The sequence below is a fragment of the Misgurnus anguillicaudatus genome, chromosome 23, assembly GCF_027580225.2.
Source record: "Misgurnus anguillicaudatus chromosome 23, ASM2758022v2, whole genome shotgun sequence".
Classification (NCBI taxonomy): Eukaryota; Metazoa; Chordata; class Actinopteri; order Cypriniformes; family Cobitidae; genus Misgurnus; species Misgurnus anguillicaudatus.
In genome coordinates this window covers 11,427,208-11,441,069 of record NC_073359.2, presented here as the reverse complement: position 1 = coordinate 11,441,069, position 13,862 = coordinate 11,427,208, and the positions used below count along the sequence as shown (strand labels likewise).

General features: G+C 36.6%; 1 protein-coding gene across 1 annotated transcript in view; it reads left to right on the top strand.

The window, feature by feature from the left end:
- Positions 1-13,862, top strand: part of slit1b (slit homolog 1b (Drosophila)) — a 75,912-nt gene that overhangs the window by 38,475 nt on the left and 23,575 nt on the right. Inside the window, exons 7-14 of the mRNA XM_073861455.1 lie at positions 732-803; positions 1,205-1,368; positions 3,753-3,897; positions 4,642-4,713; positions 4,906-4,977; positions 10,764-10,835; positions 11,045-11,188; positions 11,278-11,441. Of these exons, the coding sequence (XP_073717556.1) occupies positions 732-803; positions 1,205-1,368; positions 3,753-3,897; positions 4,642-4,713; positions 4,906-4,977; positions 10,764-10,835; positions 11,045-11,188; positions 11,278-11,441 (905 nt within the window). The remainder of the gene's footprint in view (positions 1-731; positions 804-1,204; positions 1,369-3,752; positions 3,898-4,641; positions 4,714-4,905; positions 4,978-10,763; positions 10,836-11,044; positions 11,189-11,277; positions 11,442-13,862) is intronic.

Here is a 13,862-nt window from a genome sequence, read left to right as displayed (position 1 = left end):
TCAAAGTAGTCCATGTGACATCAGTGGGTCAGTTAGAATGCGTCGAAAATACATTTTGGTCCAATAATAGCAAAAATTATCACTTTATTCATTATTGTCTTCTCTTCCGTGTCTGTTGTGAAGCACATGCGCAAGACTAAAGTCACGTGACTGCGGTGACGCGGATGACGTGTTATCCTCATACATGTTTGCAAAGTTTTTTTCCAAACTTACAGCGTGTGTCTCCCTCAGACTGTAAACGAAGCTCAGGCGCACAAAAAAAACAGCTGGGGCGCACCAGATAACACGTCAGCCGTGTCGTACAGTGCAGTCATGTGACTTTAGACAATGCTGAATAAAGTCATAATTTTTTTTATTTTGGACCAAAATGTATTTTCGATGCTCCAACACATTCTAACTGACCCACTGATGTCACATGGACTACTTTGATGATGTTTTTTATTAACTTTCTGGATATGGACACTATACCGTACAGAGATTTTCAATGAAGGGTAGACAAGCTCTCGGACTAAATCTAAAACATCTTAAACTGTGTTCTGAAGATGAACGGAGGTCTTACGAGTTTGGAGCGACGTGGGGGTGAGTCATTGATGACATTGTTTTCATTTTGGGGTGAACTATCCCCTTAAAGAGAAGTAACAACTTAATGGCTTTATTGATACAAATGTTTGTTATCCTTATATATTATATATTCTTTATAATCTCTCTTTGTCTCTTATTAACCTCCACAGCACACTGAACAACAACAATATCAGCACCATTCCTATCTCCAGCTTCAATCACATGCCCAAATTACGTACATTGTGAGTCAAGATCTCTATTTCAACCTTATTTTCTCTCATAATCATTAATCTCATTTGGTTCATATGTATAACCTTGATTCAGACATTTTTATTCAATCTATATATCTCTCACAAGCTATTTTAAGTAATGTATTTGCTCAGCAACATGTAAGCGATAATGTACAGTCAGACCATCATCTCAATCATTTTGTATCATCCTGAAGGGGTTTATTTTGCAGTAATGACTGTATATTATTCTGCTTATTATATGGCTACCTACCAAATAAATAGATGTAGTGCCAAAGACTGTACTTAATAAAAAGATGCTGCACTGCAAATTTCTCACCTAAAATGTTTATCTGTGGTATGAAATGAAGTTATATATCAATACAAATTTTGAACACTTTCTCTATTTCTTTTAGCCGTCTGCACTCTAACAGTTTGCGATGTGATTGTCATTTGTCCTGGCTGTCTCAATGGCTCAGACAGAGACCAGCGCTGGGTCTGTACACACAATGCAGTTCTCCATCCAACCTGCACGGCCTCAACCTCGCTGAACTACAAAAGAAAGAGTTCACGTGCGCTGGTAAATCTAAGATTTAGTCCCCCTCAATTACACAAATCCCCCTTGCCCCTCACACTGTACAGTAGTTGTTTGTTATGTTTTTTTGTTCACATTAATACAATGAAACTTAGTCTGTATACATAGAGTAAAAAATTTAAAGGGGACATAGACCCTTTTACTGTTTGTACACAATGATGACGTGGCAACATACGCGCGCACATTTTGGCAACGGATGTATGGCGAGAGAAAGTTATTTTAAAAAGTTGACTTTATCAACTTTTTCAACACAGCTACCAGATCCGTGTATATAGTAAAGTGGATAAAAGATGTTAGCAGATGGCCAAATATAAAGTGGCCAGTTACATATATACGTATATTAGTTTATACAACAGTTCTTTCTGGTTCTCGAATCTGATTGGCTAAGAGCTATGCGATATTGTACTGATAACGGCACTGTAACCGCAGCTTTTAAATGTGGACATTGATCATTTATTTAATCGCGACGTGACTATTAAAACATGTTATGAGAATATCGCCACTGATATATTTATAAGCAGCATGCAAAAACATCTCTCTGACACTTATAAAAAACAGTTTTATATAGTACTGACAAGAACAAAGTTTAATAATAATCGAGTGCTCGTATCACGTTATGAGTAAATGGGAAACCAATAGTAACATTATATAAGTATAGTTTTATTAACTTTTACCTCGCGCCAAAACAACACAAAAAAACACTAAATATGAATAAAAAACAAGTAATAGTTTTATCATGACACCAAATACTGCTGATTTGATCTCATTTTGACCATCAAAAACAAACAAGGCGAATATCAGAGCCAGGGAATCCCTGTCAGAGATGTATCCCAGAGAGGGCGGTGGTCAGCGGGGCGAGTGAACACTGACGTCCGCTCATGCTTTGGTTCTCATTCGTACCGAATCTCACTAAGCAAACGTTCAAACAGGCGCTATCTTTACTAATCGACTGCAGATTTAAATATAATACATATACATTCTCGACTGAACTAATCTTAAAACTACACTTTGTGACCAAGAAACGGTAATATAAAGAAACGGCTTTTCCGTCCATTGAGTTGTTATGAGCTTCAAAGCAGCCGAAAGTGTTACCTGTCATTCTGGCAGCCCTCAAATCCGTGGCGGAAGAAGTAGTTCTCAAACAAAGAGGCTTTTAAAATAACTCCGTTGTTGTTTTCTAGTTTTCGTTTTTCAAACGTGTGCCGTCGAACTGTTGTATAAAAGCAATATCGCTCTCGGAGTCGTGTGATATAGCTCTATATCATCACGGCTGTGATTGCCTATGGCCTCGTGCCTCTGGCCTAATCACAGCCGTGATGATATAGAGCTATATCACACTTCTACTCGAGCGATATTGCTTAAATATTATGTTAGTGCAACCAAACGCAACAACCAGACATTTTTAAGCTGAGAAACGGTTTTGAGAGAGAATGCAATTTCAGCTTAGTAAAACAAAACTTATGGTTGTTGATGTCATATGTTGTTTAATTGTGATTTTACAACGTGATTTTAAAGATATCTGTCTTTCTTCATTCAAGAAGATGTGACTTTAGTCTGGCATGACTGAAATAACTGCCCAGAGGCTTTGGAAAAATAGCCACTTTGGTTTTACAGCATTGCTGTGCTTTTTTATTATTTCTGCTGCCAATATTATTGTTAATAATAAGAACCATAAAGCCTTTGGAAAATCAGTGGTTGAATTGTGTTTGAGGTCCAAGGGTGAACAGATTGCGTAAGGGGTTAAATGGTTGACATCAACCAACCTATAAACAAATGAAGAGTTTTGTTGCAAAACGAGATAACCACCGTTTTTTTAATTGTTCAGAAATCGTGTTTTTTAGTTTGTGCATTCCAATTAATTTCAGTGCAACTGCAGTTGGTTTGTTTTGATTTAAACCTTCATAACTTAAAAAAATACAGCTAAGTAGCACTATAAAACAAAATAATAACATGATAACATAATAATAAACATGTTTTGACAAAAATGTAAAAAAATGGATTTATCTTGTTTTGCAACGAAACTCTTAAAATTATATCGCATGTTTATTCCCAGAAAGGGCTTAAAGGACAAGTTCGGTATTTTACACTTAAAGCCCTGTTTTCAGATTGTTTATGATGAAATAGAACCGTTTTGACTGAAATTTGGACATATGATGCTGTCCCGAGAATTTTCGGGTGTTTATTGTATCACCTCCCACCTCTTTAATGGCTGTATAGGTGCACAGGAACAATCCTTCCTAAAATGCATTAAACTTTCGTTTACAAAGACGTGAAACTCACCGAGTGGTCAGGGGTGTTCACTGATATGCTCACACAAAAATCGCTGCAAAATATGCTTTCCAATTAACCTAATGTTTTGTTTTTCCTAGGTATTTTGGATTCAAGTCCCCAGCCCTGTAGCCTGGCGTCTGGTTCTTGTCCGCCAATGTGCACCTGCAGTAACAATATTGTGGACTGTAGAGGAAAAGGTCTCACGGCCATTCCAGCCAATATGCCAGAAAGCATGACTGAAATGTGAGTGATTTGATAATAACAAAGATTTAAAATGATTGAGGGATGGCATGCACATGTATTCTTATGATAAATGATGATGGCTGTAATCAGATATTTAGTGTATTCAATTTAAGATAGCATAATAAAATATTGAAAAAATAAAAAAATCATAAAAACATGAATCTATAAAAAATACATTGTATTATAAAATGCAGAATATGTTATAAATCCTCCAAAAGATGTACTGTATGAAAAGGATTTTGTTATATTCAGAACTCCATCAAGCGTGTGTAGTAAATTTCTATGATGCACTGATAAAAAAAAACGTAAAGGAGAAAGTACATAAGAAGTACATTCTGAAACGTATGTAACAAAAAACAAGAGATAAACACCTAAAAACTAAATTTTACAAAGTTTCTGGGGACCCCCTAGAACTTCCTGGACCCCAGTTTGAAAACCCCTGCTATAGAGTACTGCACTTAAAGCAGGTATATTGCACTTTAAAGCAGTATTAGGAGTTATTTTAGAAATTAAATAATAGAGGAAAAATAAAAAACAACAAGCTACATAATTATCTAATACTAGTGGGTGAGATTTCTTTATATTATGTATAATGTTAAAAGATTTTCTTAATTGAAAATCACTACTGACCCCAAGTTTAGCAAAGATGTCTGGGCTAAACTCTGGAGATTTTGTTGTTTTCTGGTTTTGTTGTTTACAGCAGTGTTTGTATCCTAACAACATCTCTGTTTTGCTCTGTTGTAGACGATTAGAGCAGAATGGTATTAAATCTGTTCCTCCAGGAGCGTTTGCCCCCTACAAGAGACTGCGTAGAATGTAAGTGTACGGCGGTATAAACAAACTATAAACTTACAAGAATCATTACAAATGCAATGTTTATTTTTAAACATGAAAATATATTAGTAACAATCTTCTTTTGTTCTTGAGCTCTATGATCTATGATTTTTCCCAAATAAATGAGGTTTGCATGTTTATGAAGGGTAATACTTCTCTGTTTTTGCTCCATAGTGATTTGAGTAATAACCAAATATCTGAAATTGCCTCTGATGCGTTTCAAGGTTTACGCTCACTCAACTCACTGTAAGTATGAACGCTTCATTCACTGAGTTTGCTTTTGTTGTGTGTCTATTCAACGCTATCTCATGAAAATTCGTACATATTTTACAAGTTTGCTAATTTGTATTAATTCATATGCCCACATTCGTAAGTTTTGGTATAATTTGCCTTGACCCCTGTGACGTTGGGGTTAGGTGCGGCCAGGGTTAGGGGATCGATGTTGTTGTTTTTTTCATGAGAATCGTATGATTTTGCACGATTAACTTCGTATGAATTGATACGAATTAGCCAACTCGTAAAAAATTTATGATTTTTTCGTGAGATCAGGCATTTTTGGGTGAACTATCCCTTTAAGGCTTGGGTTTCAAAGGTACGAGTCTTCATCTGAGTCTTATTTTACGAAGAAAATGTCAAACCACTGGGAGTTAGTCCAGATGCGGCTGTCCCGGCAAATTCCTAAAGATCTGACTAAAAGATACGCCAATGCATGGGTGCATGAACTAACATTGCCCTACATGTGAGGTCCGTGTTTCTGTCAAGAAGATATACAGATTACTAATGCCTCCGATGTCCAACAAAAACCTTGAGCAAGAAAACCGCATGATCTGTAAATACTACACTGTACCAGAGAGTACATGAAAATCCAAAGCTATATTATAGTGAGAAAGGGGATGCCGAGCTGTAAGCAAGCCAATCTGTGTTTCAATCTTGTTGCAGAAATCGAGGGTTATGAAATTGCAACCCCATAAAAAAAGCTGCAGATGGACCTTTCTAAGCTCACAAACATCACAAACTAAAACGATTTCTGCCGTGAGGTGCGCTCGAAAATATTAATGTACGTCAGTATAGCAGAAAGGTACATTACTTGTAATGTCTATAAGAAGTGATTCCCACCGATGAAGAGATTGCATTTGGAGTAAATAAATGCACTTATTTTTCCACAGCGAAAATGCAATTTTCATGTCCATGGATTTTTTTGTGTGGCACAGTCAGGAGCAAAAAATACAAAAGCATGATGCATTTGTCCAGACGCAATAGTGCGGTGAGATTTTACCATGCTTTATACTAGTGTAACATATATAAGTATTGAACCAACCATAATATAAAAATTAGTCTTTCAGTATTCTGGTCTTACATAATAATTTACATTGAGCGTTTATATATATATATATATATATATATATATATATATATATATATATAATATATATATATATATATATATATATATATATATATAATATATATATATATATATATATATATATATATATATATATATATATATATATATATATATATATATATATATATATATATATATATTATTTATTTATTTATTTTTCACTCTCTTTATTAAGATACAAACAGAAATATGTACACAAAAAACTACTTAAAAAACAATATGGCTTCATCGGGTAAAAGTCAGTATTTAGTGTGACCTCTCTTTAACGCAAAAATACTGAAGTCCTGAAGTAATTTTTTTAAAATTAGGATTTCATTTCATTTAGGTTTAAGCAAGCCTGCATGCTCCTGCTATTGCTCAAGTGTAAAGGTGGTCACATTAAATACTAGACATTTTAGCATTAAATCTTTTTTTTATATATACATACCAATTTCCTGTATTTTCTTGTTGTGTTCTTATCTAGAGACATATTAAGAGAAATAATTATACAGGTGCTGGCCATATAATTCGAATATCATCAAAAAGTTGATTTATTTAACTAATTCCATTCAAAAAGTGAAACTTATATTCATCAGTCCCTCCAGAAAAACGCGATTGTGCGATCGCGCGATATATTGCATAATCAGCCAAAGTCCGCATATTTATGCAGGGCTGCATTTTTTCCAAATACGACGCACTTTCGCCGCATTAATTACATATTTCCGCACAGAAAATATGCGGGGCTTGCATGATTTCATAATCCCCGCATTTTCGTAGCAAAAAGCCACATATATATTAGCAGAAAGTTGAAAAATGTTGCATTTACTTCCCAAAAGCGCAGCCGTGTCCTCTATTGCCATGGGAACGTTATGAAGGGACGTGATTATGTGACATGAACATCATTGCAGCTTTTGCAAGTTTCCGCAGTTTTTGCAAGTTCCGCAATTTTCGCAAATTCCCGCAATTCCATCGCATAAATTGCATAAATATCCCACATATTCCATTGCATTTTTTAAGAAAACGTGCCGCAAAATCGAGGATTTTTGCCTGCAACAATCACAAAAAAACTCTGCGTTTTTCTGGAAGGACTGATTCATTCATTACACACAGACTGATATATTTCAAATGTTTATGTCTTTTAATTTTTATGTTTATAAATGACAACTAAGGAAAATCCTAAATTCAGCATCTCAGAAAATGAGAATATTGTGAAAAGTTTCAATATTGAAGACACCAGGTGCCACACTGTAATCAGCCAATTAACTCAAAACACCTGTAAAGGCCTTTAAATGGTCTCTCAGTCTAGTTCTGTAAGCTACACAATCATGGGGAAGACTGCTGACGTGACAATTGTCCAAAAGACGACCATTGCCACCTTGCACAAGGAGGGCAAGAGACTAGAGGCTGGCTGTTCACAGAGCTCTGTGTCCAAGCCAATTAATAGAGAGGCGAAGGGAAGGAAAGGATGTGGTAGAAAAAAGTGTGCAAGCAATAGGGATAACCGCACTCTGGAGAGGATTGTGAAACCAACCCCATTTAAAAATGTGGGGGAGATTCAGAAAGAGTGGACTCCAGCTGGAATCCCACTACGCACAACTGTATGCAAGACCTCGGTTTTAGCTGTTGCATTCCTTGTGTCAAGCCACTCTTGAACAACAGACAGGGTCAGAAGCGTCTCGCTTCTGTACTGCTGCTGAGTGGTCCAAAGTTATGTTCTCTGATAAAAGTAAATTTTGCATATCCTTTGAAAATCAGGGACCCAGAATCTGCAGGAAGAGTGGAGAGGCACACAATCCACGTTGCGTGAGGTCCAATGTAATTTTCCACAGTCAGTGATGGTTTGGGGTGCCATGTCATCTGGTGGTGTTGGTCCACTGTGTTTTTTGAGGTCCAAGGTCAACGCAGCTATATACCAGGAAGTTTTAGACCTTTTTTACTTCCTGCTGCTAGCCAACTTCATGGAGAAGCAGATTTAATTTTCCAGCAGGACTTGGCACCTGCACACAGTGCCAAAGCTACCAGTACCTGGTTTAAGGACCATTCTTAATTGGCAAGCAAACTCGCCTGACCATAACCCCATAGATTTTGTGAAGAGGAAGATGCGATATGCCCCATCCAACAATACAGAAGAGCTGAAGGCCACTATCAGAGTAACCTGGGCTTTTATAACACCTGAGCAGTGCCACAGACTGATCGACTCCATGCCACGCTGCATTGCTGCAGTTCTTCAGGCAAAAGGAGCTCCAACTGAGTATTGAGTGCTGTACATGCTCATACTTTTCAAGTTCATACTTTTTAGTTGGCCAAGATTTCTAAAAATCCTTTCTTTGTATTCTTTGTTAATTTCTGAGATACTGAATTTGGGATTTTTCTTAGTTGTGGAAAGCAGCACCTGTATATGGTCATGGTACCATTGCAAAAACAACAAAACTAATGGTGGTATGGTACTGTTTGTGCCTATCAGAGGAGAGCCCAGATTCCCAAACGCTCTACTACAACATACATTAGGCAAATGTCATGCCTTTGTTACATCCTTAACAATTTTTCTATCGCCATATAATTGCTGTATAATTCAGTCTCATTTGTAACGGTGAGCTTGTTATTAGTTGTGCTAAATTATGCATCATGTATTTCAGCCGAGCGAGATGAGTTCTGTAAACATCTGTTATGAGAACATCCCACCAGGGGTCTGATGTGAAAAGCGTGTGGTTTGTGTAAATATGTATGTCTAGCCTCCAGGGATTGTCATCTTTAGCATATATGTCATATATATGAATTCACGGGAAAAGATGCACTCATTTCCTGCAACTCAGCGGGTGTTCACCATGTTTGTGTGTTTTTCTGTTAAATACAGAGCATTAATGTGCACGCTTGCCGGGCAAATATTTATTAGCGGTAATTGCAAAGGCATCGCTGTTATTATGGCAGATACTTAAGTAGGTTTTCGAAAACATTTAACCCTAAATGATAGACTGAGGCATGTAACTTGTCATGTGTTGTTTATCCATCTAATAATCTTAATACCTTATTTTTGTAGTTAGGTGAGTTAAAGTCCCCCTGTAGTCAATAATTTTATTGCTTAAAATGTTCATGCTTTAAAACAACTTGAATGTAACTCTTCACCCTTGCCTCATTTAGTATACGTGGATCTATGAATTATGCAAATAAATAAGGGTGTAATGATAATTTGCGATAGGCAGACACTCTCTAGAGCTCTTGAGTTACAGTAGCAAAATGCATAAATGTAACTGTAAAGCAAGGGCTTGACAACGTGTCGGGGATTTTTTGTCTTTTTTCGTCAGATGTGCTTAAAGGATAATTCCGGTATTTAACACTTTGAGTCTCATTTCTGGTTTGTTTTGGATGAACTACAGTGATGGACACAGAAATTTTGACAATGGGTCGTGTCTTGACTTTTCAACTCATTTAGAAGCGTCTCTTGACTGCTTCAGAATGGAAGTCAATGGCCATGCACAAACATGTCATTAAAACAACACTTAACGTTCATTTTCAAAACTGTACTACTCACCGAGTGGTTCGTGGTGTTCGTTGATGATTAAAAACAAATATATTGGCACAATGTATGATTTCAATCCGTGTTATTTGCTATAGTGGAACTATTTTTTCAGAAACCTCACAACTGCGTATATACTTCCGCTCTATATTTGAGTCTGAAGCATGAAAGAACGTAGTCCAACAAACTGTAATAAAACGGTAGCATACTTTCAAAATCAAGTTTATTTATAACACTTACACCATCCAATATGTTTAGCGTGAATGCCAAAGCAGGAAGCGCGCTTTCCGTTTGAGGCGATCTCTTCCACTGGTGCCGTTTGGTGGCTGTTGGCTATGGATGTTGGTCTCTCTGCGCCACCTATAGAGCGGGAGCATGAAGCGCACTTCCTGCTTGGCAAAAGCTCTGCATTAACGCTGTAAAATATTTATATATATATATATATATATTCGAATCTCAAAACTGAAAATCGAATGTCAACCCACGGAATGAATATTCAAATATTCTGGTCCAGCCCTACAAATATGGGAAAAATTTCTTCTGAGAGAAACCGAGCGAAAAAACTACAACCACACAAATAGACCCTTTTCTGTTTCCCGGCGGCGGAGTAATATATCAGCGTGCAATGAGTCTTCCAGAGAAGTCAATGGAATTTTACAAAATGCCAAATAAAACACGACAGAAACTGTATTTCGCTACACAACTTGTTTTTAATCATCAACGAACACCACGAACCACTCGGTGAGTAGTACAGTTTTAAAAATGAACGTTAAGTGTTGTTTTAATGACATGTTTGTGCATGGCCATTGACTTCCATTCTGAAGCAGTCAAGAGACGCTTCTAAACGAGTCAAAAACTCAAGACACGACCCATTGTCAAAATTTCTGTGTCCATCACTGTAGTTCATCCAAAACAAACCAGAAATGAGACTCAAAGTGTTAAATACCGGAATTATCCTTTAATATGGCTTTGTGCGGACTTCATGCATTTTTTATTTGTATGTAAATTTTATGTGGAAGCACACATCTGAATCATTTCTTATGAAATCTGCGTTGAGCCCTGCAGCCTTGATACAATTGAGACAGTTTATCAGCACTGTGATATCTGATGTTAGTGTGTTTTTTTTCACAGGGTTCTTTATGGAAATAAGATTACAGATCTGCCTCGAGGTGTTTTTGACGGATTGAGCGCATTAGAATTACTGTAAGTACTGAAATGCTTGATGTGTTATCCTACGGTCACCTCTAATACTCACTGTAAGCCAATGCACATTTACCGCCTATGAGAAATGTCTTAACGGCGTTGCTTAATGGTCTGGGAAGGCAGCACTTTAAAAACTGCCAGCCAGGCAGTCATCATTATAGTGTTGGGGCCGCCTGTGTGTTTTTGACCGATCTCTGTCTTTCTTTCAGACTATTAAATGCCAATAAAATCCACTGCGTTCGTGTAAACGTCTTCCAGGACCTGGAAAACCTGTCTCTATTGTCTCTGTATGACAATAAGATCCAGACTTTAGCCAAAGGGACATTTGCTCCACTGAAATCCATCCAGACATTGTAAGAAATGTGTTTCAGTTTCCATATTGCTAGACTATACACACAGCTATTTGCTATAACCAAGACATGAATTTTATTGTTTCTTGCAGACACTTGGCTCAGAATCCATTCGTCTGTGACTGCAGTTTAAAGTGGCTGGCCGATTTTTTGCGCTCCAACCCGATTGAGACCAGCGGTGCACGCTGCTCGAGCCCGCGACGTCTCGCCAACAAACGCATCAGTCAAATTAAAAGCAAGAAGTTTCGATGTTCAGGTAAAAAACACAAACAATAAGAGTTTATCTTCTTTTTCTTTTAACCGTGGGTTATGAAACATTGTCCCAAAGCAACGTTAGTACCAATTTTGGTGGTTTAACCCTGTATTATGGTGCCAATATACATGAGTAGTAATAATAATAATAATAATAATAATAATAATAATAATAAGTAGTGAGTAAAACCGTACTGTTTGTCCACTAAATATGATAGCTGTGTAGGCTCGAAATAGGGGCGGGCGATAAACCGGTAGACAAATTTCTCAACCGGTACACTGCAAAAAATGATTTAAGAAAAAAAAATCTTAGTATTTTTGTCTTGTTTTCAGTAAAAAAAAAAACGCTAAAAATTCTTAAATTAAGATGCTTTTTCTTGATGAGCAAAACGATTTTCTTGGGTCGTTGTGCTCATCAAGAAAGAGCATCTTAATTTAAGAATTTTTCGATATTTTTACTGAAAACAAGACAAAAATACTAAGATTTTTTTTTGAAAATCTTTTTTTGCAGTGTAGAGATTTTGGACTATCGTCTATATCGTGGTCACGAAAATGTAACATTTGTACACGTATTTAAGCACCGCTGTTTTAAAACAAGTTATTTTAAGCCATTGAAACAAACAACAGATCTATACACTGCAAAAAAATATTTAACAAAAATTCTTAGTATTTTTGTCTTGTTTTCAGTAAAAATATCTAAAAATTCTTAAATTAAGATGCTTTTTCTTGATGAGCAAAACGACCCAAGAAAATAAGTCTAGATTTTAGACCAAAAATATCAAATTTAATTGAAAGCAAATTTTTCTTGAATTTTTCTTGGATTTAGTGTTAAGAAAAATGTTTTTTAAGATTTTTTGCTTACCGCATCAGCAGATTTGTTTCCTTGTTTTATGCACAAAGTCACTTAAAGCAACACTATGTAGTTTTTTTACCTTTAAATATTGTCTCAAAAAGTATTTCAGTGATAGAACAACTTTTTACTGGACAAATTGTACTGTTGCTGCAACCTGAGCAGCCTCCTAGTTGCTACAAGCACACTCTGAAAGTGGCAGTGGAGGGTAGAGCACATAGCCCCGCCCCTCCCCCTGCCTGCAGAAGAAGAGGGTCTGATACCAGGCACTGTTGCGCTTTTCAACCACATGGGGGAGCTGTAAGTCATTTTTACATGGAAACTACATAGTGTTGCTTTAAATTTGATATTTTTGGTCTAAAAACTAGACTTATTTTCTTGGGTCGTTTTGCTCATCAAGAAAATACATCTTAATTTAAGAATTTCTAGATATCTTTACTGAAAAAAAGACAAAAAATACTAAGAAAATTTTTCTTAAAAATAATTTTTTGCAGTGTATGCGTGCACTCTTTCTGTGTGTGAGGAGTGTGCAAGTCGCGCAACCTCTGCTCATTAAGATCGTGAGCATTTTTCCCGCTTTATTGGCCTTATGCGTCAAATTCTCGTCTTTGCAAGTATCCTCATAAACACGACCATTTAGGGCTTAAGAGAAAGTGAACAGCTAAAAGAGAAAATGCATGTGTAATGCTACGTACACACCAAACGCGGAGCATTGCGTTACTCGCTCTAGATCAGTGGTTCTCAAACTTTTTCCGCGTGCGGCCCCCCTTGTGTACGGTGCATTCCTGTGGGCCCCCCCCCAAAGAAATTTATGACAAAAACTGTTCTAAAATGTAACATTTTAATTAAACAAAACATATTAAGTTATACAAAGTAGTGCTGTTGGTTAGTAGCCTTATTTTTTTTTATGTTTAATTACACAGAATTCATGATAAATGAATGTATTTTATAAAATGTCATAAAACTGGGGCCCCCCTGGCACCATCTCGCGGCCCCCCTTAGGGCCCCGGACCCCAGTTTGAGAACCACTGCTCTAGATTACTTGCGGGATTGAAGTTCGTGTCATGCAAATTTTTCGTTGAGTTGAATATTTTCAACTTGGGCGAATACACGTTTGAGGCAAATAGCGCCTGTTTTTGCGGCAAACGCACTGTCCATATCGCGTCATTCCCATCGCCTCACACAAGGTCACGTCTTTGCATTGATTTGTATGTAATCTACTCTCGCAAATCGAACTCGCGTCTGGTGTGAACCCACAGTAACAGTAGGCTTTATTGGATCTGGTCTTAAAGGGAAAGTTACCTAATATTGCTCCTGTCTGTCACTCATGTTTATTAAACAGCATTGAGAGAAAATCTCTCACTGCTCTTGACTAAATCACTTTTCTACTTTAAATAATATATATATATACACATACACACATAATTATTTATTATCATTCCTTTATCATTGACTGTTTATCTTCAGAGAGCTTGAGTTTTGTTTTGTTTTTATCTCCTTTTTATGCTTGTATGGTTTGTGAGAATTATGAAAATTTTTATGGTATTAAAGATTTTAATAACAAAAAACCTTATT